The sequence below is a fragment of the Phoca vitulina genome, unplaced genomic scaffold (assembly GCF_004348235.1).
Source record: "Phoca vitulina isolate PV1807 unplaced genomic scaffold, GSC_HSeal_1.0 scaffold11, whole genome shotgun sequence".
In the NCBI taxonomy this organism is placed as follows: Eukaryota; Metazoa; Chordata; class Mammalia; order Carnivora; family Phocidae; genus Phoca; species Phoca vitulina.
In genome coordinates, this window is record NW_022589714.1 from 40,090,611 (window position 1) to 40,111,807 (window position 21,197).

The 21,197-nt window shown below is 52.3% G+C and overlaps 2 protein-coding genes across 2 annotated transcripts; both read right to left on the minus strand.

The window, feature by feature from the left end:
* Positions 1–70: 70 nt before the first annotated feature.
* Positions 71–3,079, minus strand: GNMT (glycine N-methyltransferase). The gene is made up of 6 exons (XM_032409805.1): positions 2,635–3,079; positions 1,675–1,802; positions 1,116–1,232; positions 755–897; positions 529–650; positions 71–446 (listed from the first exon to the last, which is right to left on the minus strand). Exons 1-6 carry the CDS (start codon positions 2,838–2,840, stop codon positions 275–277), a joined length of 888 nt encoding a protein of 295 aa, XP_032265696.1. The 5' UTR covers positions 2,841–3,079; the 3' UTR covers positions 71–274.
* A 6,699-nt stretch (positions 3,080–9,778) lies between these two features.
* Positions 9,779–21,197, minus strand: CNPY3 (canopy FGF signaling regulator 3). Its single transcript, XM_032409804.1, has 6 exons — positions 20,650–21,197; positions 16,857–16,980; positions 16,089–16,185; positions 13,469–13,591; positions 13,084–13,201; positions 9,779–12,753 (listed from the first exon to the last, which is right to left on the minus strand). The coding sequence occupies exons 1-6, from the start codon at positions 20,810–20,812 to the stop codon at positions 12,539–12,541; spliced, it is 840 nt and encodes a 279-aa protein (XP_032265695.1). The 5' UTR covers positions 20,813–21,197; the 3' UTR covers positions 9,779–12,538.

The window sequence follows — 21,197 nt, forward strand, 5'->3', positions numbered from 1 at the left end:
GAGTAAGCCCCAGGGGAGGGCACCTCGGGCAGCTCGAGCCTTTTGACAGAAACACAAGGCATGCGGGGACTGAAAAAGGCACAGACTGTATTGCTCACACTTCCATTTGCCTGAACCCAAATCCCTGCACCCGCAGCAGCGGTCTGCCCCTCCCCACACCCCAGGATCTGCGCTGGGGGCTGGCCTTGGTATGGGGCCGCTAGTCCCCACCTCCCCCGCCAGATCTAGCAGTGCCTGGGCAGAGGGTTGTAGGAGCTGAGGCCACGCTCAGCGCTCAGTCCGTCCTCTTGAGCACGTGGATGAAATAGCAAGGAATGTAGGCCTGGCCCGGCTTGTAAGGCTTGAAGTCACCCAGGACGCTGTGCTGGCACTTGCCCCCGAAGGCTGCTCGGAGCAACTCCGTGAAGGAAGCCAAACAGTGTGGGTAGTAGGAGAGCCGGAACTTACTGCAACAGAGCCCCCAAGCAGCCATGAGGACTGGTGGCCTCAGCACCAACCCCTTCACCCCCTGCTGAGCCCAGTGGGTACCTCAAGCCGGGAGAACCATCCTGGCCAGCCCCCGGCACCTGCACGGTATAGTCCAGGGTCACCATGTGGGCTTTGTTGTTCACCGTCAGCACGGATGTCGTGATGTCCTTGGTCAGGTCACTCTGTAGGCGGTGGTGCAGGCTGCATTAGCCTCTGCAACCACCGTGCAGCCTGGACCCTGGGATCACATCCCCCATTCTGGGCCTCCCACCCCCGGGGGCCCCACCTTATAGTAGATGTTCTTTCCTGGGGGCGCACAGCCTGTGCTGAGGATGTGGTCGTAGTTGCGATGATCGATGACCAGCAGGCCCCCCGACCGCACCATGCTTGCGATGTTCTTCAGGGCCAGCCGGTGCTCGCTCTGGTCTCCTGCGCTCCAGGCAGGGGCAGAGAGGCTGCGTCTGCTGAGGACCCCGAGCTCCAGCCTCCCTCCCATCTTTCTCCTCCCCGGGGATACCGATGCCAAGGCAGAGAGGAGCAGAAAACGGGAGTCTGCTCTGGCAGGAGAGCAGGCACCTAGGGGTCTGTGGAAAGAAGTATAGCTCAAAGCAAGGGCCAGGCTCCAGGCCACACCCTGTCTCTCTCACCTTTGCAGTCTGGCAAGTGGGCAAAACTGTTTCCAAGGCAGATGACAGCATCGAAGCCACCCCCTGGTGGCTGGGGCACATCTTTATCCAGAGTCATCCAGTTGGCTTCTTCGATGACTGGGACCAGGAAGGGGAAGAGGGGTCAGGGTGGCACCACGGCCCCAGCGGTACCCACCTCCACCAAGTGCAGCCCTGCCTCAGTTTCCCCTTAAAGACACATGGGGACTCCCCATCCAGTTAGGCGGAGGGGATTATTACGGATATGGAGGGTGAAGGTAAGGAGGGGTCAAGGGGGGAGGAAGCTGTGATTGAGAAGAAAGGCTCTGCGCTTACCGGTTTTTATTTGGGAGAAGGGAGAAGACATTACAAACATCATTAAAACTAGCCCCGCATTACCAGATACCTCATTCTGGTGCCTAAGCCTCCCTTTCCAGGGAAAGTAATTTTGCTGTTCCCTTAAGGAAAACAAGCACCCCGGCACAGGCGCTAAAGGAGCCCAGGGCAGAGAGCACCGCGGCCAGGGGTGCTGGGCAGGGAGGGCCTGACTGGACCTGCGTACCCCACTTGTCGAAGGCTGGCTCGTGCCGCCGGTTCCAGCGCTCTTTAAGCGCGTACTTGAGCATCTTGTCACTGGCGTCCACACTGGTCACGCTGAAGCCCTCTTCCACCAGCATGATGGAATCCACCCTGGGCAGGGCCGGAGGGGAGAGGCAGAGGGGGGCAGTCAGGGGGCCTGGGAAGGCCGGGAAGAGGCCCTGTGCTGGACACTTCCGTCTTGAGTCCATTCCTCTTCTTCCTCGCCCCAGGCCCTCTCCACTGACCTCAAATGAGGTTCCTCACTCGGTGCCTTACCACCAGGTAGCAACTTTTTGGTTTTGTTTTTTTAGCACGCGTTCAGAGCCAGGCCCTCTATCAGTGCGCACTAATCCTCACGGCAACGCGGTGAGGTAGGCGGTGTTAGCCCCGCTCGGGGAGATGGGGCAGCCTGCGGCTGCCGGGATTGAGGAAGCCGTGCTCGGGGAGGTGGTATAGCCGGACCCTAACCAGCGCGGGTCTGAATCTCCTCTCCGCTGGTAGAGGGCCTTCGCTCCTCTGGAGCAGGTTTTCTCACAGCCGTAAGTGGGACATCACTCCTTACCTCATGGGGTTTCGTAAGGACCTTAAAAATGGACGTAAAGACAGCTCCGGGCACAGCGCGTGGCGCGGGCAAATATTGAACGAATGTTAACTGTTAACACTGCCCAAGGCCATCACTGGGGAGCAGTGCCAGAGCCGAGGCCCGTGAGAGCTTCCGTCGGTCTGGCCCCAAAGCCCGGCCGCCGCGTCGCCCCGAGGAGCCGGCCGTCCCCACCCTGAGTCCCCACCCTGCGGTGCCCACAGCCCCCTCGCACCCTGGGTGTTCTCGGCCCCGCCTCCCGCCCGCTCTACCCCGCGGCCCGCCCCGCCCCCCCGCCGGCTGCGGGTCGCGGATGGAGGCTGCCCCCCCCGCCGCCCCCCGCCGCCCCCCGCCTCGGCTCACCCGGTGCCGCAGGCCACGTCGAGCACCCGCTGGCAGCCGTGCTGGCGCAGCAGCCCGAGCAGCCAGGCCTTGTACTCGGCCGTGCGGCTGCGGGTGTCCCCGATGTAGAGCTGCCACACGCGCGCCGCCTCTCCGTCCGCGTACTGGTCCGGGAGCCCCTCGGCCGCCACCCCCAGGGAGCGGGTGCGGTACACGCTGTCCACCATCCTGCGGCGCGCCTGGCTCGGCGGCCGGCCCGCTCCGCATTTATAGAGTACGGCCCTGGCCGAGGCCGGCCGCCCCACCTGCCCAATGGCAGGTGAGCGCGGGGACACGCCCCTGCGGGGCTCGCGGCCTCGGGGAGGGAGCTGCTGGGCAATCGGAACCAGCCCTTCTCGCCGGCGGGAAGAGCCAGCCCTCTGGGCGACCCCCTGGCGGGAAAGGGCCCTCCCAGCCCCCCACCGCCTTCAGCCCGGCCTCAGGAGGACCGGGGAGGGGCCAGCAGATCGGGGGGCAGTAAGATCGCCCACTCCTCCGCCACCTAAGCTGGATAGGAAGGAAAGAAAACTTCCCAGTCCACACCGAGCTCAGCGCCTCGGACTGGACCGTCCCCAGCGAAGGAAGGTATCAGCATATCTAAAGAAGGATTGTCCGCTGCAGGAGGCCCTCGTCAGCCAGGAAAGGGAGGAATAGGGAGTATCTGGGGATAATGCTAGTCTGGCCACCCAAGTCCAGGAGCAGTTCTGGCCCAGCGAATCATCTGCCCACCTGGAGGCAGGTGCTCCCCTGTCGTGGAGGTAACGCGTGAAGCTTTTCCCTGAGTCGGCTAAGGCGAGGTCGGCCCTTTCCTCCCAACTCTTCACCGACAGGCAGGCTGCTAAGCACTATTTACTGTTTGAGGCCCCTGTCTGAAACCCAGCATCACCACAAAAAATTTTAAAAAATAATGAATAAATAAACATAAAAATAAAAATCTCAATTTAAAAAAAAAAGATTTTATTTTTGAGTGATCTCTGCACCAAACATGGGGCTGGAACTCACAATCCTGAGATCAAGAATTGCATGCTTTGGGGCGCCTGGGTGGCTCATTCGTTAAGTGTCTGCCTTCAGCTCAGGTCATGATCCCAGGGTCCTGGGATGAGACCCGCATCAGGCTCCCTGCTCAGTGGGGAGTCTGCTTCTCCCTCTCCCTCTGCTTGTGCGCTCTCTCTCTCCTTCTCTGTCAAATAAATAAATAAAATCTTAAAAAAAAAAAAAAAAGAATCACATGCTTTACTGTGACTGAGCCAGCCAGGTGCCTCTAAAAGTTTCTTATTTTTAAAATTTTTGGGGGGGAGAGACAGGGGGAGAGGGAGAGAGAGTCTCAAGGAGGCTCCATGCCCAGTGCAGAGCCGGACACTGGCTCCATCTCACAGCCCCTGAGATCATGTCCCCAGCCAAAATCATGAGTTGGGCACTTAACCGACTGAGCCACCCAGGCACCCCTAAAAGTTTTAGGGTTTTTTTTTTTTTTAAGATTTTATCTATTCACTTATTTTAGAGACAGGCAACATGACAGAGTGCAGGAGGGGGCGGTGGGTGGAGAACAAGAGAGGAGGGAGAGGGACAAGCTGACTCCTCACTGAGCACAGAGCCCCACCTGGGGCTTGGCTTGAGCTCACCACCCTGAGATCATGACCTGAGCCAAAATCAAGAGTTGGCCGCTTAACTGTCTGAGCCAGCCACGCACCCTAAAAGTTTTAATTTTGTAAACACTATCTGCTTTCGACAGAGGTACCCACAGGGTGGAAAGTCCAGGCTTAGGGGTGGAAATGCTTGGTGCCCTTGCTGTTATATTGCTCACTGTCACTTCATAAATTGGCTCCTTGGTTTGGTTAGTGTACCTCTACCCTTCTTCCCCAAAGCAGAAGGTCTCTTCCTAGGACAAGATCCTGGACTGAGATGGATTCAGCAATATGATGCCCCCCAGTGAACCCCAAGACAGCGAGAGCGGCCTTCCCCACCTATCTTTGTTCTTCTGGCTTCAGAAGGAGCTAAGTATGGAATGTAGAATGAAGGAGGCTCCCCTCCGCTCACCCTTTCATTATCTGTAGAATCTAGGAGCGGGAGGAACCCAAGATTATATAATCATTCTTAACTTTCTATTTTTAGCACACAGACTGCCTCAAATGGGCTTGCCTTGCCCAAGTAATGGAGTCTTGTGCTCATGCTGACCCTATAGACAGGTCTTTGGCAACAGGCTGAGAAGGGCACAGTACCGGGAATTACAAATATATAGATAAGTGGCCTAGGGCAATTTATTATTTTTCCCTTACTACTGCTTTCTTTTCCACTTACTTTTTAAAAAGATTTTATTTATATATATTTTTTTCTTATTTTTTTAGAGAGAGAGGGAGGGGGGAGGGGCAGAGAGACAGAGGGAGAGGGAGAATCCCAAGCAGGCTTCACACCCAGCGTGGAGTTCCATGCGGGGCTCTATCTCACAACCCTGAGATCATGACCTGAGCAGAAATTAAGAGTCAGAGGCTTAACTGACTGAGCCACCCAAGCACCCCCTGTCCTCAATATTTAAAGAAAAGACAATACCCAGGAACTTTTTCTTGTCCAGAAGTGATTTCAGCTCTTATTTTTCTCTTACCCGTTTTAAAACAAAGTTATTTGAATTTTTGGCATAATGCACACCTCTGAATGTTTGTATAACATTTTTGTGATTGGTTTGCAGCCTTTAGGCGCTAAAGGCCATACTCTCCATACTGATAAGGAATTTTATTTAAATATTTGGCTTTTATTTAAATATTGATGCTTACAATTTTGAGAAACATATAATTTCACCCACAGAGCCATAATATGATTTTTTAAAATAAAATGAATACTGGTGGTATATTTGGATTAAAAAAAAATAAAGGTTTTGAGTAGCTTGTAAGTGTACTTTCCATTTGAAAGACAAGATTTTTGTTCTGAAGTTAATAAATTTGATTCCTTTCTCATCCAGAGGCATTTAAAAAAATGTCAACACCATAACACACATGACATTTCATGGGCCTTTTTTCTTTCTTTTCTTTTTTAACTTTTAACCATCAAAAGCATGTTTTCTTCTCTTGACCTTAAATTATTTGGCCTTAATCATGCTTTCAATGGCTACATTGAGTAGATGTGTTGTGACTTGTTTAATCATTCCCTAAGTTCTGAACATTTAAAATGCTCCCACAATTTTTCAAGAGAGTGAACACTTGGATAATTATAATCAAATCAGTTTTCAAATGGAATTTTTCTATTAATCAATACTGTCACCCAAATCAAATGTGGGTGTTATGAAGATGTTATTCCTTGATATCTTACAAGGTAGAACAATTATTATCTAAGTGCTGTAATCTTCAATTGCCACCAAAATGGACCAAATAATTACAGTCCTTCATCCCTAAATTGTCCATGCCCTCCGCCCACTGACACATACGGAAATTGCCTTTTGTTTTACTTCTTAGTTTGGTGAATTTTAGAGAAACTAAATGTGAGGCCCTGGGCTGTGGAAGAGAAGATCACAGAATCTAAATCAATTTACAGTTTGACTTAACTGAAAATAAGAATAGGAGACATTTTAAAAATGCAATACTTGGGGCGCCTGGGTGGCTCAGTTGTTAAGCATCTGCCTTCGGCTCAGGTCATGGTCCCAAGATCCTGGGATCGAGCCCCGCATCAAGCCCCGCATCAAGCCCCGCATCAAGCCCCGCATCGGGCTCCCTGCTCGGCGGGAAGCCTGCTTCTCCCTCTCCCACTCCCCCTGCTTGTGTTCCCTCTCTCGCTGTGTCTCTCTCTGTCAAATAAATAAATAAATATTTTTTAAAAAAATAAATAAATTGGGGCGCCTGGGTGGCTCAGTTGTTAAGCGTCTGCCTTTGGCTCAGGTCATGATCCCAGGGTCCTGGGATCGAGCCCCGCATCGGGCTCCCTGCTCCGCGGGAAGCCTGCTTCTCCCTCTCCCACTCGCCCTGCTTGTGTTCCCTCTCTCGCTGTCTCTCTCTCTGTCAAATAAATAAAATCTTAAAAAATAAAATAAAATAAAATAAATAAATAAAATGCAGTACTTACTTGGAATTAGTTGAAAAGAGTAAATTCTTCATCCCGAAATATGTGATGTTTGCCAAAAGACCTTAGCTTAGGAATATGGCTGCAGCTGGACAAACTCCCAGGCTATTCCAATTTGAAGACACATTAAAATCCTAGAATTGTGAAGTATGTATGTACAGTAACCACAAGTGAAGGACATCCTGTTTTTGTTTAGATTCAGAAGAGGTAGAAATTAATTTTTCAGAGGACGGACGCCAATTTCCAAACTCTAGTCCAAAGCTGCTGGAAGAAATCTCTTGTCTGCTGTCTCCCCAGCTTGAACACTGGGACACTGGGACACTGGGACACTGGGACACTGGGGGAGGGGAGGGAAACCACCCACCCACATGGACTCTGCTAGCAGATATATCACAATGGATTCCTTTTTTGGACTTTTTAATATACTGTATAAGACTTAATTTGCTTTAATAAAGTCCTGTTAAGTGAGTGTAAAATTGGTCCCTACATTAGTGGATTGCAACACTAATTAAAGGTGGCTCCTTTAAGCTTAGTGCACCTACAAGAATTCCACCACTGTGTAAGAAGAGTGGTTTTCTTTGACCATTTCACACTTTGTTACAAGTAATTTTAAGGTGTGCTAATGTCCAGTAAGATCTCTTCAGTGTATACCAATCTGCTCACTGAGCTGTTCTTCCACATAAAAATGATACACTAGTTGAGCCCTGATAACAGGCTAAGTAAGCATTGCTTGTTGAACCAGCTGACTTTGCACATGGCATCCTGTCTTTTTTTTTTTTTTTTTAGATTTCATTTATTTATTTGACAGAGAGAGACACAGTGAGAGAGAGAGAGAGAACACAGCAGGGGGAGTGGGAGAGGAAGAAGCAGGCTTCCTACGGAGCAGGGAGCCCGATGCGGGGCTCAGTCCCAGGACCCCGGGATCATGACCTGAGCCGAAGGCAGACGCTTAACAACTGAGCCACCCAGGCACCTCTTTTTTTTCGTTTTTTAAGTAGGCTCCATGCCCAGCGTGGAGCCCAACGGGGGGCTTGTACTCATGATCCTGAGATCAAGACCTGAGCTGAGATCAAGAGTCAGATGCTTAACAAATTGAGCCACCCAGGTGCCCCTTGAGGATCTTTTTTCGTTTTGTTCTCCTTTTTGAACAGAGAACCTTTTATATATTTATATATTTTAGGGGGGTTGGTGGTGATAGATGTTACCACCCCTGGAACTGGTGACTGGCTCAACCTGCTTCTCTCCCCTCTCAATGTGCAACAACACCTCCTTATAAAGAATCATAATCATTTTCATGGAAGTTTAAGTTCTATTGGCCGGTACAACCTTAGTAGATGGAGAATATAATTTTAAAGAATGAATAAATTTGGCTTCCTCTTCAAAAAACTGTAAACAGGAGCCAGCCCTTGAGGGGCCCTTAGCTGGCTCAGTCGGCAGAGCATGTGACTCTTGATCTTGGGGTTGTAAGTTTGAGCCCCACGTTGGGTGTAGAGGTTACTTAAAAACAACAACAACAAAAACGCCAGCCCTTGAGAGCGGCATAAGGGTCAAGCTGGCTTTCAGTTATACACAACTATAAACTCTGAAAAGGGAGAAAGGTTTGAAAATTATCTCCCTCCTAATTGCATTCCCCACGTTGAACTCTGAAGACTGTAGCTGTCTGCCTTCTAGAAGAGAGCCATGGAAGGGGGGGATGGTGCCCAAGCCGGGCCATAGCTGCAGGGTGCTCTGGCATCATGGCTCTGCCCCAAGACACTGAAGCCGGTCCACCGGGGCTCATAACCTGCATGGGCCACTTACAGAATGCGTGACCTTCAAAAAGTTACTTAACCTTCCTGTGCTTCATTCATTCAGCAGCTACTTATTAAGCAGCTACTCTGTGCCAGGTACTAGACTAAGTGCTGGGGATAGAACAGTGAACCAAACAGACAAAAGTCCCTGTTCCTTTTGTGGTGGGAGATACGTCTGTGGGGGAGGGGTGCGCTGGTAATCATGTCTTTCAGGAGCTGGGTGCTGGTGACTCAGGTGTTCAGTTTGTAAAAAACCAGTGAGCTGTCCACTTAGGTATGTTTTCCTGTATGTGTGTTTTACTTCAGTAGTTTTTAGGAATCCCCGGGCTTGAAGCCACAGCCGTGGTCAATCAGTACGTAAAGCACGGTGAGCTGGGCTTGTCACACAGCACTCAAACTAGTGGCTGCGGGACGCCTGGGTGGCTCAGTCGTTAAGCGTCTGCCTTCGGCTCAGGTCGTGATCCCGGGGTCCTGGGATCGAGCCCCGGATCGAGCTCCCTGCTCCGCGGGAAGCCTGCTTCTCCCTCTCCCACTTCCCCTGCTTGTGTTCCCTCTCTCACTGTGTCTTTCTCTGTCAAATAAATAAATAAAATGTTTAAAAAAAAATAAAAAAAAATAAAAAACAAAAACTAGCTGCTGCTGTTATTGCCGCGAAACTTACTAGAGCCATCAGGGGAAGCTCAAGAGGGATTCCGCCGCCTCTGCTGTGAGGCCCAGCCCACGGAGCCCTCCTCTAAACCAGTCAGGTGCAGACCGTGCATCTGTCACAAAAAACAGGCTTTAAGACAAAAAAACACGAAAAGGCATTTTGCTCTCACTCGTGAACTGAAGGGCCGCACGGCCGCTGGGGACATGTGGCCGGCCGTGTGCTGAGCCAAGGTTCCAGATCTAAGGGACTGCCATTCCTATCGCAAACCACACAGGCTCGTCCATTCGTTATGCTCTGGCGGCCAAGTGTCTTATTCTCACAAAACTTACGTTAAATAAATGACTTTCTGACAGATGGAAGTCAAAGGTGTGAAGAGTACCATCTTCTAACTTGCAAAAAAGATGCTGCGTGGGGATAGCATCCAGGAACTGGGAAATAGAGGAAACCGCTTTCTAGAAATTGCCCTCTAAAATGAATACAGAGGAGCGCCTGGGTGGCTCAGTCAGTTAAGCTTTCCACTCGGGTCATGATCTCGGGGTTGTGGGATCGAGCCCCACGTTGGGCTCCACGCTGGGTGTGGAGCCTGCTTAAGATTCTCTCTCTCCCCCTCTGCCCCTCCCCACCCTCTCTAAAAATAAAATAAAAAATAAATAAAATGAATACAGAGTCCCTGTGTAGCCAACCCTGAGACTACAGCCCCAACCCCTGAGATTTCACTATCAGGGCCTGTGTAAGAAACTGGCTTTCTGGTTGGTCCATGAGCCTTTGCGGTTCCGGATGATGCAAGTTTCTGGCAGAGACAGATCCTCTCTGGAGTTCTGACTAGCTGTGTCTCTGAGGACAAGACCCTGACCTTGACTTCATGGAGGTCCTGCCCCTCTTAGCACAACACCCTGTGTTTCCCCTGCTGTGGTGGGCTCCAGCCGGCCTCATCTTAAGGACCATGAGAGCTTTGTTAAACAAGCAGACTCCTAGGTCCCTAAGCCAGCAGATCGAGGTGGGCCCAGACATCTAACAGGCATTCCATATGACACTCATGTTCAAGTGAGTTTAAGAAACCCTGTTCTAACAGGATTTCTACTAAAGGGACTAAAATCTGGTTAACTCGAGCTCAGCCAGTCCCCTTACCTTATGGAGAGAAGGGGTGTGGGAAAGTGGGAGGTGATATTCAGGTTCAGAAAGGCCTGTATGTGTGGTGGGGAGAAGAAAAGAAAAACCTGGGAAGCTGGATCTCGCCTCTGGCTCTTCTAGGCTGGGCCGGGGCAGGGGTGGAGTAGGTGGGTGGAGAGCTAGTGCATGTGCAACACGCCGGCCCTCGTGGGGGGTAGGGGGAGGAAGGGGCTATTCTCGCAGCAGCCACAGGTCAAAGAGCAAAGCAGTCACAAGGCTGTCTGCCCTCTGGTCTGGGACAGGGCCTGGACTGGGCCACTGGGCCCACACCCCAGCAAAGGGATAGGTCTTTGTCCCATCCTACCCGAAGGACCAATGAAGCTCTGGGGACAGACGTAAGCCAGGCACTGAAGTGCTCTGGGTCAGTGACAGAATGGGGTTATCAGAGACTAGTCATGAAATCCTAGGCAGTCCAGGCAGCGGCAGATGGTTTCCCAGCCCTGAGCTCCACCCCGAGAGCCCAGGGTGGGACTGAGTCTCGACTGGAATCTCACTGCCCACAGCGCCTTCAACAGGGGGCAGCACCAGTCCTAGAGATGGGTGGGGGCAGGGGGGCTAAACCAAAAAAGTATCCTCCAAGGACCTTTTGGAAGCCTCACCAACTGGAGGAAAAAAGCTTCCGGTTTGCTCCACCCTCTCTGGCCTTGGCTGTCCCACCTCAGGGGAGAAGGCCTGAGCCCAGGCTGCAAGGGGGCCCCTCGCCCTCAGTTAGTTCGGACCCTGGAGCATTTCACCGGAGCTGGAGTCTGGGGTGCTCCGGCAGTGCACCCCCGCCCCTGCCCACCAGGCCCAGGCCAGGAGCACGACGGGGTCTGTGGGGCTGGGGCGGGGGCCCGGCCTGGCAGGACCTCCTGCCCTTGTCTCCTTCCGAGAAGCCATAGCTGCTTCCTCCTTTACTTGGAAAAGAGGTTTGCTGGTAGGGGTGGAGTTATGGCTAAGAAACCAAACCAGTTCCATGTGGATCACGCGGCCAGTGCCAGGTGCTGGGGAAAGGAGGTGGCAGCCATGGGGTGGTGGAAACACAACGGACCCAGAGTCCGAATCCAGAGTCTGAGTGCCCCTGGACACTTACTAACAGCAGGACTTTGGCTGTGTCACCTCATTTGAGCCTCAGTTTTGTCTTCTACAAAATGAGGCTAACGGCACCCACCCCACGGGAGTTGTAAGGGTTCGAGTTAAAGCACCGCGAGTGTGTGCAGTTGTCATTCTTACTGCTACTGAGCGCCCTGATCCCTGACCTCGGGACAGAATGGGGAGGTGCCTGGGCCTCCCACGACTTCCCCCTAGAGGCCACGCTTCCTGTTCCTCCCCTGCTCCCAGAGAATGTGGTGTAACTGGCTGTTGGGGGACTGGGGTGTCCTCCCCTCCAGGCACAACAATTAGAAAGAGCAGAGCGGTAATTTGTAGTCATCAGGGAACAAGGTTCAAGACCAACAAGTAGGGCAGATGGAGATGGGAAGGAGGGGTGGAATCTGGTGAGGTCATCAGTAAACAGTTTACACAACAAATGAGAAGGCCTTCGGGGAGAGAAGAGAGGATGGAGGGCAGCCAGGTGCCCAGGGCACAGGTCAGGCCCCTCCTGGCCTGGGGAGCTCAGGGAGTCTAAAGGCAGCTGAGAGGCAGGGCCTCACCCCAGAACAACCCAGGCCCTCCCTGCACCTGCCATTCCCCAGAGCCAGCAGGCCAGCCTCAATAATGGGAGGATGGGAGCTGCCTCTTCATCCTCGGCCCCCAAGGCTGGAAGGTGAGGGCCAAGGAAGAGCAACAGGGGCTCCAGGCCTCTCTGAGGAGCTGGAGGGGATTCAAAAATTGGAACAAAAAGGCCAAAAGGTTTTTACTCTGTGAGCCCTGGGGAGGGCCGGGCAGAGTGCCAGGTGTCCACAGGAGGGGGTAAGCGGGGGTGGGATGGCCTGCAGTCTTGCTTCCCCGCTGGAGAGGAGTGAGGGGAGGTGAAGGCCGGGGTGCCCTCCCCACGGGCCCCACACCTGCCCCTGCTGAGTTCACACCAGAGTCCTCGGCAGGCGGGAAATCGCACGGCCCGCCGGAAGCCGGGGTCAGGAGAGCCGCTGGGCGGAGGGAGGAGGCGAGTTCTTCCCCCCACTGTGTCTTTCCTGGTGGCAAGCCGGCCCGGCAGGGAGGACCTGGAGCAGGACAGCTGTCTGCCGGCCAGAGCGGGGTCCCAGATTCCTCAGCTTCAGGTCAGGGGTCTCGGTACAGGGGCACTGGGTTAGCCTCAAAGCTCATCCGGGGGGCTGTGTGTGAGAGGGGACGCCTTCTGGATGCCCTCATCCTCATCGGGGCTGGGGTCTTCCTCCAGGCCACCTAGCTCCTTCCTCTGTTTGCTGCCGCCGCCCGATGCCTTGACCCTGCTGCTCTTCTTTTTAGATTTCTTCCCTCCCAGGGCGGCTGTGTCCCCCTTCTTGCCGGACCACTGCTCTGCCAGGCAACCTGGGGTGAGGAGAGACACCTGCAACGGACTGGTTTGCTGGGGGCAGAGCACTGACGGGGGCGGGGGGGGGTGCGGAAGCGACAACTGGAACTGGCGCCCCACGAGTCCCTGCCTCCTGCCTCACTGTGGTTCCCTTCGTGTGATTCTGCACCTGGTTTCGGTACCTCTTACTCCACCCTGTCCCCTCAAGCTCCCCAAGGGCAGAGCTGCTAGGACGCCTTCTATTTCTTATTTCTCTTCTGTCTTCTCCCAACCTACCTCCCCTGAGGGGGAGCGAGCGGTAGACCGGAGGGCCCACCCGCCCTGCCCTCTCCCTCCCTCCCACTCACTGGTGTCCTTGCCCTTCAGCACGTGATTGGCGCAGAGGAACTGAGTCAGGTCTTCCTCCTGGTGGTGCCGGTACCAGTCCTCGATCACCTCCTCAAACTCTTCCACCAGCACGTCGCACTATGAATCACAACACGGCGCGTTGGCAAAGCCCCAGCACTGACTCGCTCCCGGGGGGCGGGTGGGGGGGGGCTCAGCCGAGTCTCACAACCCACTGCAGGACAGGCAGGTGGCTGTGATTCCCCTGAGGAAACTGAAACCAGCGAGGTGAGACGACTTGACCAGAGCTCCCCGCTCCCCACGCTCTCGGTGGCCTTCCTCAGCCATAGACCCAGTCCCCAGCCGCCCCGGTGAGCAGGGCAGCCTCTGCGGGCCGAGAGGCCGTACCTGCTTCTTGAGGTCAGCTACCTCTGCAGAGGTCTCGTTCCACAGCTCGTAGGGGATATCCATCACCACCTTGACCCCTTTGTGGACCAGGTTGTGCAGTGTCTCAAAGGTCTCCGACATGCCCTGGAAGAGGCAGCAGGGCCTGAGAGGCTGAGAGTGTCCACCACTTCCCACCCTCCTTTCTGGGTGGCGCTGGAGGCCCGAGGACCCAGCACTGAGGAGTCAGGACCCTCCAAGGCTTCTCACACTTGACCTCACCTTCCTCTCCCCTTTCAGGCCTGCCCCCCACAACCCCTACATACACACACACACCCTATCATGTCTCTCACACCTCAACCTTTCAAAAAGGATTGCTATTTGCCTTCAGGCCCTTTGAATGGAAACTCCTTTTCCAGGAATTAAGTGTGTCTTGGCTCTTTCCCCTCACTGTGGCCGAGAACACGTGCTCCCCCACGTCTAGACCCACTCCCCACTTCAGCTTCTTCCTGGGGCTTGTGTCTTTCCTGGGTCGGAAGGGAGCATAGGCGAGGCAGGGAGAACTCTTGGTTCTGTAAAAATATTTCTGCCAGCTCCCTAGGTCTTCTCCCTGGAGAGTCCATCTACGCACTGTCCATTTCCTCTTTCTTTCCAGAGGTGATGCGGGCAAATACAAGCAAATCTACATACAAATATATCCTCCTCTCCTGCCCCCACTTCTTACACAAGTGGTAATATATATCAGCCACACTATTCTGCCCTTTGCCTTTTTTACTGAATAACAGAACTTGGAGACAATTTGAATTCAATTCATAAAGAGCTACCTCATTCTTTGTTTTGTCCACTGAATGGCCGTATCAATTTATTTAGCCACTGGTGAATGATTAGATTGTTTCTAATTTTATTGCTATGGAAAATAGTTTTAAACATTTTTATATTAAAGCAAAACATGGGTTTATTACTGAGTAGAATACAAAATTCATACAAATTTTATTTTAATTTTTAAATATTTTATTTATTTACTTATCAGAGAGAGAAAGAGCACAAGCAGGGGGAGCGGCAGACAGAGGGAGAAGCAGACTCCCGGCTGAGCAGGGAGCCCGAAGCAGGGCTCAATCCCAGGACCCTGGGATCATGACCTGAGCCGAAGGCAGACACTTAACTGACTGAGCCACCCAGGCACCCCTTTATTTTATTTTTTTATTTTTTAAAGAGGCTCCACTCCCAGCTTGGAGCCCAATGCAGGGCTTGAGCTCACAACCCTGAGATCAAGATCTGAGCTGAGATCAAGAGTCAGATGCTTGGGGCAACTGGGTGGCACAGTCGGTTGGGCGTCTGACTCTTGGTTTCGGCTCAGATCGTGATCTCAGGTTTGAGAGCTCGAGCTCTGCATGGAGCCCCGCATCAGGCTCCGCACTCAGCACAGGGTGTGCTTGAGACTCTTTCTCCCTCTCCCTCCCTGCAGCACACACACGCTCATGCGCGCTCGCGCTCTCTCTCTCTCTCTCTAATGAATAAATCTTTAAAAAAAAAAAAAAAAAAAAGGGAGTCAGCCGCTTAACCAGCTGAGCCAGCCAGGCGCCCCTAAATTTTAAATCTAAGACTTCTGCTGTTTAAGACTATCCCTCTAAAGGGCGCCTGGGTGGCTCAGATGGTTAAGCATCTGCCTTCGGCTCAGGTTGTGGTCCCAGGGTCCTGGGATTGAACCCCACATTGGGCTCCCTGCTCAGTGGGGAGTCTGATTCTCCCTCTCCCACTCCCCCTGCTTGTGTTCCCTCTCTCACTGTGACCTTCTCTGTCAAATAAATGAATAAAATCTTAAAAAAAAAAAAGACTATCCCTCTAGGTTCCCCAGGGGTTTCTGAGTAATCAGCTCCACTAGAAGGGTACTTAGGTGGAGAAATACGGGAGGCAAGTCTCTTACCATATGTGCCAGGCACTGAAGATGTTGAAGCAAAGAACTGTGGGCCTTGTGGTAAGAAGCTCATTCTTCAGGGACAGAGGCATTCGTGCACATAGTAAGTGCATTAAATATCACACAGGCACCCTGACAGAGGTCCAGGTGAGTGTCCTGTGGGCCCAGAGGGACTAGGTAATCACCCCACCCTGCTGTGTCTTCTGACATCTCCTCTAAACCCCACAGTTCTGCACTTCCTGAGCTCTCCCTGAGCCAGTGTTCAGGCCTCCACAGGGGCATTTCGGGCTGAGGCTGAGGCAGGGCCCTGATGGCCCCGGTCACTAAGAATGTGCCTACTGGGGCGCCTGGGTGGCTCAGTCGTTAAGCGTCTGCCTTCAGCTCAGGTCATGATCCCAGGGTCCTGGGATCGAGCCCTGCATTGGGCTCCCTGCTCAGCAGGAGGTCTGCTTCTCCCTCTCCCTCTCCCTCTGCTTGTGTTCTCTCTCTCTCTGTCAAATAAATAAATCAATAAATCTAAAAAAAAAAAAGAAAAAAAAGACTGTGCCTACTGCCACCAAAGAGCACGCTCAGGAGGTGAGAAATGCAAACCCTAATCGATGAAGAATGGGAAGAGGCCAAGGATGGAAGCTCCCCAAACATGATCTTCGAGCCACACCCACACCAGCAGACCCCTTAGACACATGCAGGCCTTGCCCCATGGGGATGAAGGACAAGCACAAATCCAACCTTGGCAAACCGGTTGCTGCCGGTCCTCTCCTTGTGCAGGCTGTAGTCCAGGAGCCTCTTGCAGATGGTCTCAGTGACTTCGATTAACCGTAAGTCCCTGCAGAGACAGCAGCACGAGAGGGACTGAGCTCCTCTCCCAGCCCCAGGGGGTCAGCGGTCCGTCCCTCCAGCCCTACTACCCCAACACCTGCACATCTCACCAAAGGGAAGTCAGAGCTGGAAGGAAGATAGGTCATCTGGTCTGGGGGCTCTGAAATGCTGGAACACAGACCAGAGAGACAAAATGTAACAGCTCTATGGGAAGGCATCTCTTATAAAGCTAAATGATTCAGTATTTAGATGTTTTCCTACGGCAAAATGTATTAAATTTTGATGTCAAAATATTTCATTTTGAAAGGATGATCATGGCTGATGAAGGGTTTTTTTGGCTTGTTTTTAATATTTATTCCTGGTAATATTAAAAGCAGGTAATCCTATGTTATCAATTTTAAAAAAAAAAAATTGCATTGGCCCATGAAATCCAAGAGTCTGGGATGAGATACGGTCGAACCGTCTTGCTATGACAGATAAGTCTGAGGCTCAGTGCAATGAAGGGATTTATGAAGACCACACAATTAGTTGGGGCAAAACCAGCGGGCAAACTCAGGTATTGGTGAGAACCGCCTCCCTTTGGTGGGTTTGCCTAGCTGGAAGGGAGAGGGAACCCCAAGCCTCCGAAGCCTCTAGGAACAAAGCAGGCCAGGCCAGTGGGTACCCCCCTTCACTTACGACTTGGTGTACTTGACTCCGGAAGCCTTCCGATCCAGAATGCCATAGCCTGTGTCGATCACCTCTTTGGTCTTGCCAGTCTCCTCAAAAGCTGACTTCAGCTCCACGGCGACATATTTACACACTGGGGGCGGGAGACACGGCACAGCCTACTGAGTGCCTAGGAGTCTGTCAGGAAGGAGCCAGCTCCCAGCCAAATGCACCAAGGTAGGTGCCTCTCCCAGACTGGGTCAACACTCAGGGCAGGGAAGGAGTTAGCCCCAGACCAGCACATGGAGGTCACTGGGTGAAACCTGGCTCCAAGATTCGCTGCCCCCTGTCCAGTCCTGGCCCTTATCCTACTGACTCCATTTCTCCCAGCTCCCTCCTGCCTCTCCCCACCGCCCCCTGTAATCATTTTAAAATTTCAAACATATAGAAAAGCTGAATGAGTACAATGAGTAACTATACAGCTTCCACTCATTTCAACAGTTTGTTAATGACCTGCCACAATCTCTCCCCAGTATAATAATATAAAATAATAGGATAATATAGTAATATATCTCAACAATATATACATTGTTTTTGCTAAACCATTTTGAAAGTAAGTTGCAGACATCATGATCTTTCACCCCTCAAAAGGTCCTCATGCATCTCTGAGAACCAGGACTTTCTTCTACCAACCATAAAACCATACCGATTCTTGGAAAATGAAAAATAATTCCAGTATCACCTAATAGTCCATATTCAAATTTTCCCAGTTGTCCCCAAAGGTCTTGTCTGCCTGTTTTATGACCTGATTTCATACGCTGTTCCAACACCAGCTCTCTGCTCCCACCAAGGTCATCTGCTCCATCCCCTCCAGAGGCCCTTGTTCCTACCGGCTCTGTACATTCATCTTCTCGTTTTCTCTTCCTCTTCCTCAAACAGTTACTAAGCAATCCTGTGTGCCAGGCACTGTGGGGATTCACAGCTGAAAACAGATTCCTCTGTTCTACATCCAGCCCAATGGAGTAGTCGCCGCTGTGTAAGGAGTGTTGACACAAAGTGTGACCTGTCCGAGGCCCTGGGAGAGCACTTAATGCCTTCTATGGGCCTTTCTACCCATTCTCCCAACCTCACTTTATCATTATTATTATTTTTTAAAGATTTTATGTATTGGAGAGCGAGCAAGAGACAGAGAGACAGAACATGTGCAGGGGGACAGGCAGAGGGAGAGGCAGAGAATCTCAAGCAGACTCCTGGCTGAGCGCAGAGCCCGATGAGGGGCTCGATGCAGAGCTTGGGGCTTGATCTCATGACTCGGGGATCGGGACCTGAGCTGAAACCAAGAGTCGGCGGCTTAACTGACTGAGCCACCCAGGTGCCCCACAACCTCACTTTAAAAGCCTCCTCCTCCTGGAAAGCTCTTCTGGATCCATCCCACCTGCTCTGATTTTATCTGGGTCTCTCTCTATAGGATCCATGTTCGAAGAGCTTTTGGTCACTTTGTGTCTCCCCAACTATAACTACAACAATACCCAAAGTGAGTATCATGTATTGGACTTTTTCTGTATTCCTTTAGTCTGGGATTCTGTCTGTGTTGTATACTTAATAAATGCTGCTGAGAGACTGTGTTTGTGATAGAGCAGCTTCTGATGCCTCTGAACGAATATGATCTGTAGGCCAAATGCCATTAGTATTATTACAACACTGACAGCAGAGTTTAGTAGACCAATTCACCACAAAAAAAAAAAAAAAATCCCCTGAAGGCTTGCTTGGTAAAATTTTATAACATACATATTTAATAGATGGCTTGGAGAACTTGGAATACATTAAAATTCCAAAATATAAGCTGTGAACTCAGAGTCTGCAATGAATTGAGGCGGCTCACCTCCCTGGCTCTCTAGCCAGGAACACCTGTCCCCCTCCCCCTCTCTGTTCTACATTCTGTGTGAGCTCATCATTTTTCTGGCTCTTTTGCCCCCTTCTCCCACGCCCTCAATGTGTAGGATTCCAGGCCCTGGGGAGCTGAAACCTTTCTCTCTTGTGCCCATCAATCACAACCTTGCTTCCCAACTCTTCCAAACCTTACCTCTTCAAGACCCCCTCTGGGGATCCCACCCAGAACTAGACTTGTAGGAGACTCATGGCACAGACCCCAGACTCTCATGGACACCCACCTACTCTTTTTCCGGGCAGGTCCTCCTTCCTCTGTGCCAAGGCCTATTCCACTCAGGCTACGGAGCCAGGAGGCAGGCTTTGTGGGCCATACACAGTCAGCATTTAATAACAAAGGTGCAACAATGATAAATAAAAGCAAAAGCCCTATTAAGAGTAGCCTAAGAGTTTACCAAGCCATCCTGTAATTGAAAATCCCTTTTAAATTAGTCTTTATCCATTAACTACAAAATGAGGCTGGACTAGAATGATCGCTAAGATCTTTGCAAGCTCTATGCTTCTGAGTCTGTGAATGCCTCCTAAGGGAAAGAAATGTGAGGTTCTCAGGCTATGAGAATAGTCCCTTCTTAGGGGCTAAGATAGAAAACAAAGAGAGGAAGTGAAACCCCCAAACCATACCATATAGGTTAGGACTAGAGCAAGAGTGAAAGGAAAGCATCCCAACTCTCTGCCTGCCTATTTATGGGAGTGAGGGACAAGGTACAGGCTAGAACCCATACTGAGAGCCCTCCCAGTGAAGTCGGCTCATCTCTGAAGCATCTCATCTTTCATCTCTCAAATGAAAGGATTATGTGTCCCAATCCACCCCACCCCCACTTCCCAGTGCTTAGGGAACATCTGGCCTGCTGTATGCTTTGAATGGGGATGAAATGGATATATAGCCAACTTTTGGAGGGGTTTGGGGGTATGGAGATGGCAAGGAAGGAGTGATTGCGAAGGTCTGGGGAGAAATTAGAAATAATGGGGGTGGGGGTGGAGAAAAGGTAGGCCCTTCATAGTCCTGGATCACTGGCTTGGGTGCTGGTGCTCTTTCTCTCAAGTTTTACACCTCCATCCCTATATCTTTGGGATTCACTTTCTCCTTATTCCTAAAGTCCTCCTCCCTCACCAAATTCTCCCAGGCCAGATCTACTCTTCTCCCAAAGTGGCCCTCTATTCTTCTCCCCATAGGCCTCAGACCCTTCTCCTTCCTCCACACACACCCAAATCCCCCATTTATTTGTATTTATTCCAAAAATATTGACTGGGTGCCCACCAGGCACTGTATGAATAAATATCTGAGACAAGGTCCCTGTCCTCAAGGAGTTTAACGTTAGTGGGGGAGTCTATCAATTACACAGGTCAGCTTGTGGTGAGGGCACAAAGGGGAGAGTCTCAGGCTTTCCTACCCTAAGGACAGTCATAAGGACCTTTTCAGTTCCTCAAACTTGTCCTTTGCTTCTTAGCCTCTGCATCTGCGGTTTCCTGAGAGACTCTCTCTTTTCACGTCTCTTCGCCCAGCTAACTCCTAATTACTGCTTGGGCTTCCTATACGAATTCCTGACTTCCCTCTCCACACAGCCTTTCCCCCCCATCTCTAGGCTAGATTAGATGCTCCTTCCCCGGCCCGCAAAGCCGGTACCTACTCTATCATGGCATCTACCACCCTGGATTATAACTGCTTCTTTTGTACCGACTTGAGAGCTCCTGGTGCACCGAGACCTGATCTCTTGCCCGGCCCTGTGTCCCCAGCGTCCAGCACAGTGCCAGGCACACAGTAGCTTCAATGAATGAAGAGGCTCCAGCTCAGGTGCCAAGGACCTTCCATCCCCCGCCCCTACCCCGCACGCCCCGCCCCCTGGCAGGATACTCCCCGCGAGCCCCGCCCCCTCACCTTCGCATTTGCTGGGGAGTCGAACCCAGTCGGTCTCCTCGGCGTGCGCGCGGCCGGGGCCCAGCTGTGGGGCCGGCAGTAGCAGCAGCAGCAACAGTAGCAGGGAGAGAAGCAGAAGACAGCGGGGCCCAGGCCGGGGCGCGGGCTCAGGCAATGGCTCCATGGCCCAGCCGGACCCGACCCCAGCGTACCCGGCGGCGATTCCTCCGGTTGCGCGCGCTGGGCAGCTTCCCGAAGCCGCTCCGGGGACTGCACACGTGCCTCGGCGTAACCAGGGCAACAGGGAGCCCCCCGCCCGCTCGCTCCTCCGGCCACCTCGGCCCGCCCTCAGAGCCCACGAAGGCCCGCGGACAACGCAGCCAATGGGCTTTCCGGGGCTTGCCCTCCAGCGAATGGGAGGGCGATCTTTTCTCAGTCTTGACTAATGAGAGCGCGGATGGTGTCCTCAGTGACCTATGGCAGCATCTTTCCCCACCCACTAACGGAGGCTTTGGGAGGGTCTGGAGGACCAGGACGCGGAGCAGGGAAGCCGCCGGCTGGGCCTGAAT

Bases quoted from the DNA above. Each gene is read 5' to 3' on its own strand.
- GNMT (XM_032409805.1), bottom strand. From the start codon at position 2,840: ATGGTGGACAGCGTGTACCGCACCCGCTCCCTGGGGGTGGCGGCCGAG. The intron at 1,233-1,674 runs GTACGCAGGTCC...TCCTGGTCCCAG, and splicing joins GCCAGCCTTCGACAAGTGGG to TCATCGAAGAAGCCAACTGG. The intron at 898-1,115 runs GTGAGAGAGACA...CCTGGAGCGCAG, and splicing joins CCACTTGCCAGACTGCAAAG to GAGACCAGAGCGAGCACCGG.
- CNPY3 (XM_032409804.1), bottom strand. From the start codon at position 20,812: ATGGAGCCATTGCCTGAGCCCGCGCCCCGGCCTGGGCCCCGCTGTCTT. The intron at 13,592-16,088 runs GTTGGATTTGTG...TGCCTCTTCCAG, and splicing joins GCAGCAACCGGTTTGCCAAG to GGCATGTCGGAGACCTTTGA. The intron at 12,754-13,083 runs GTGAGTGGGAGG...TCCTCACCCCAG, and splicing joins GCTGAAGGGCAAGGACACCA to GTTGCCTGGCAGAGCAGTGG.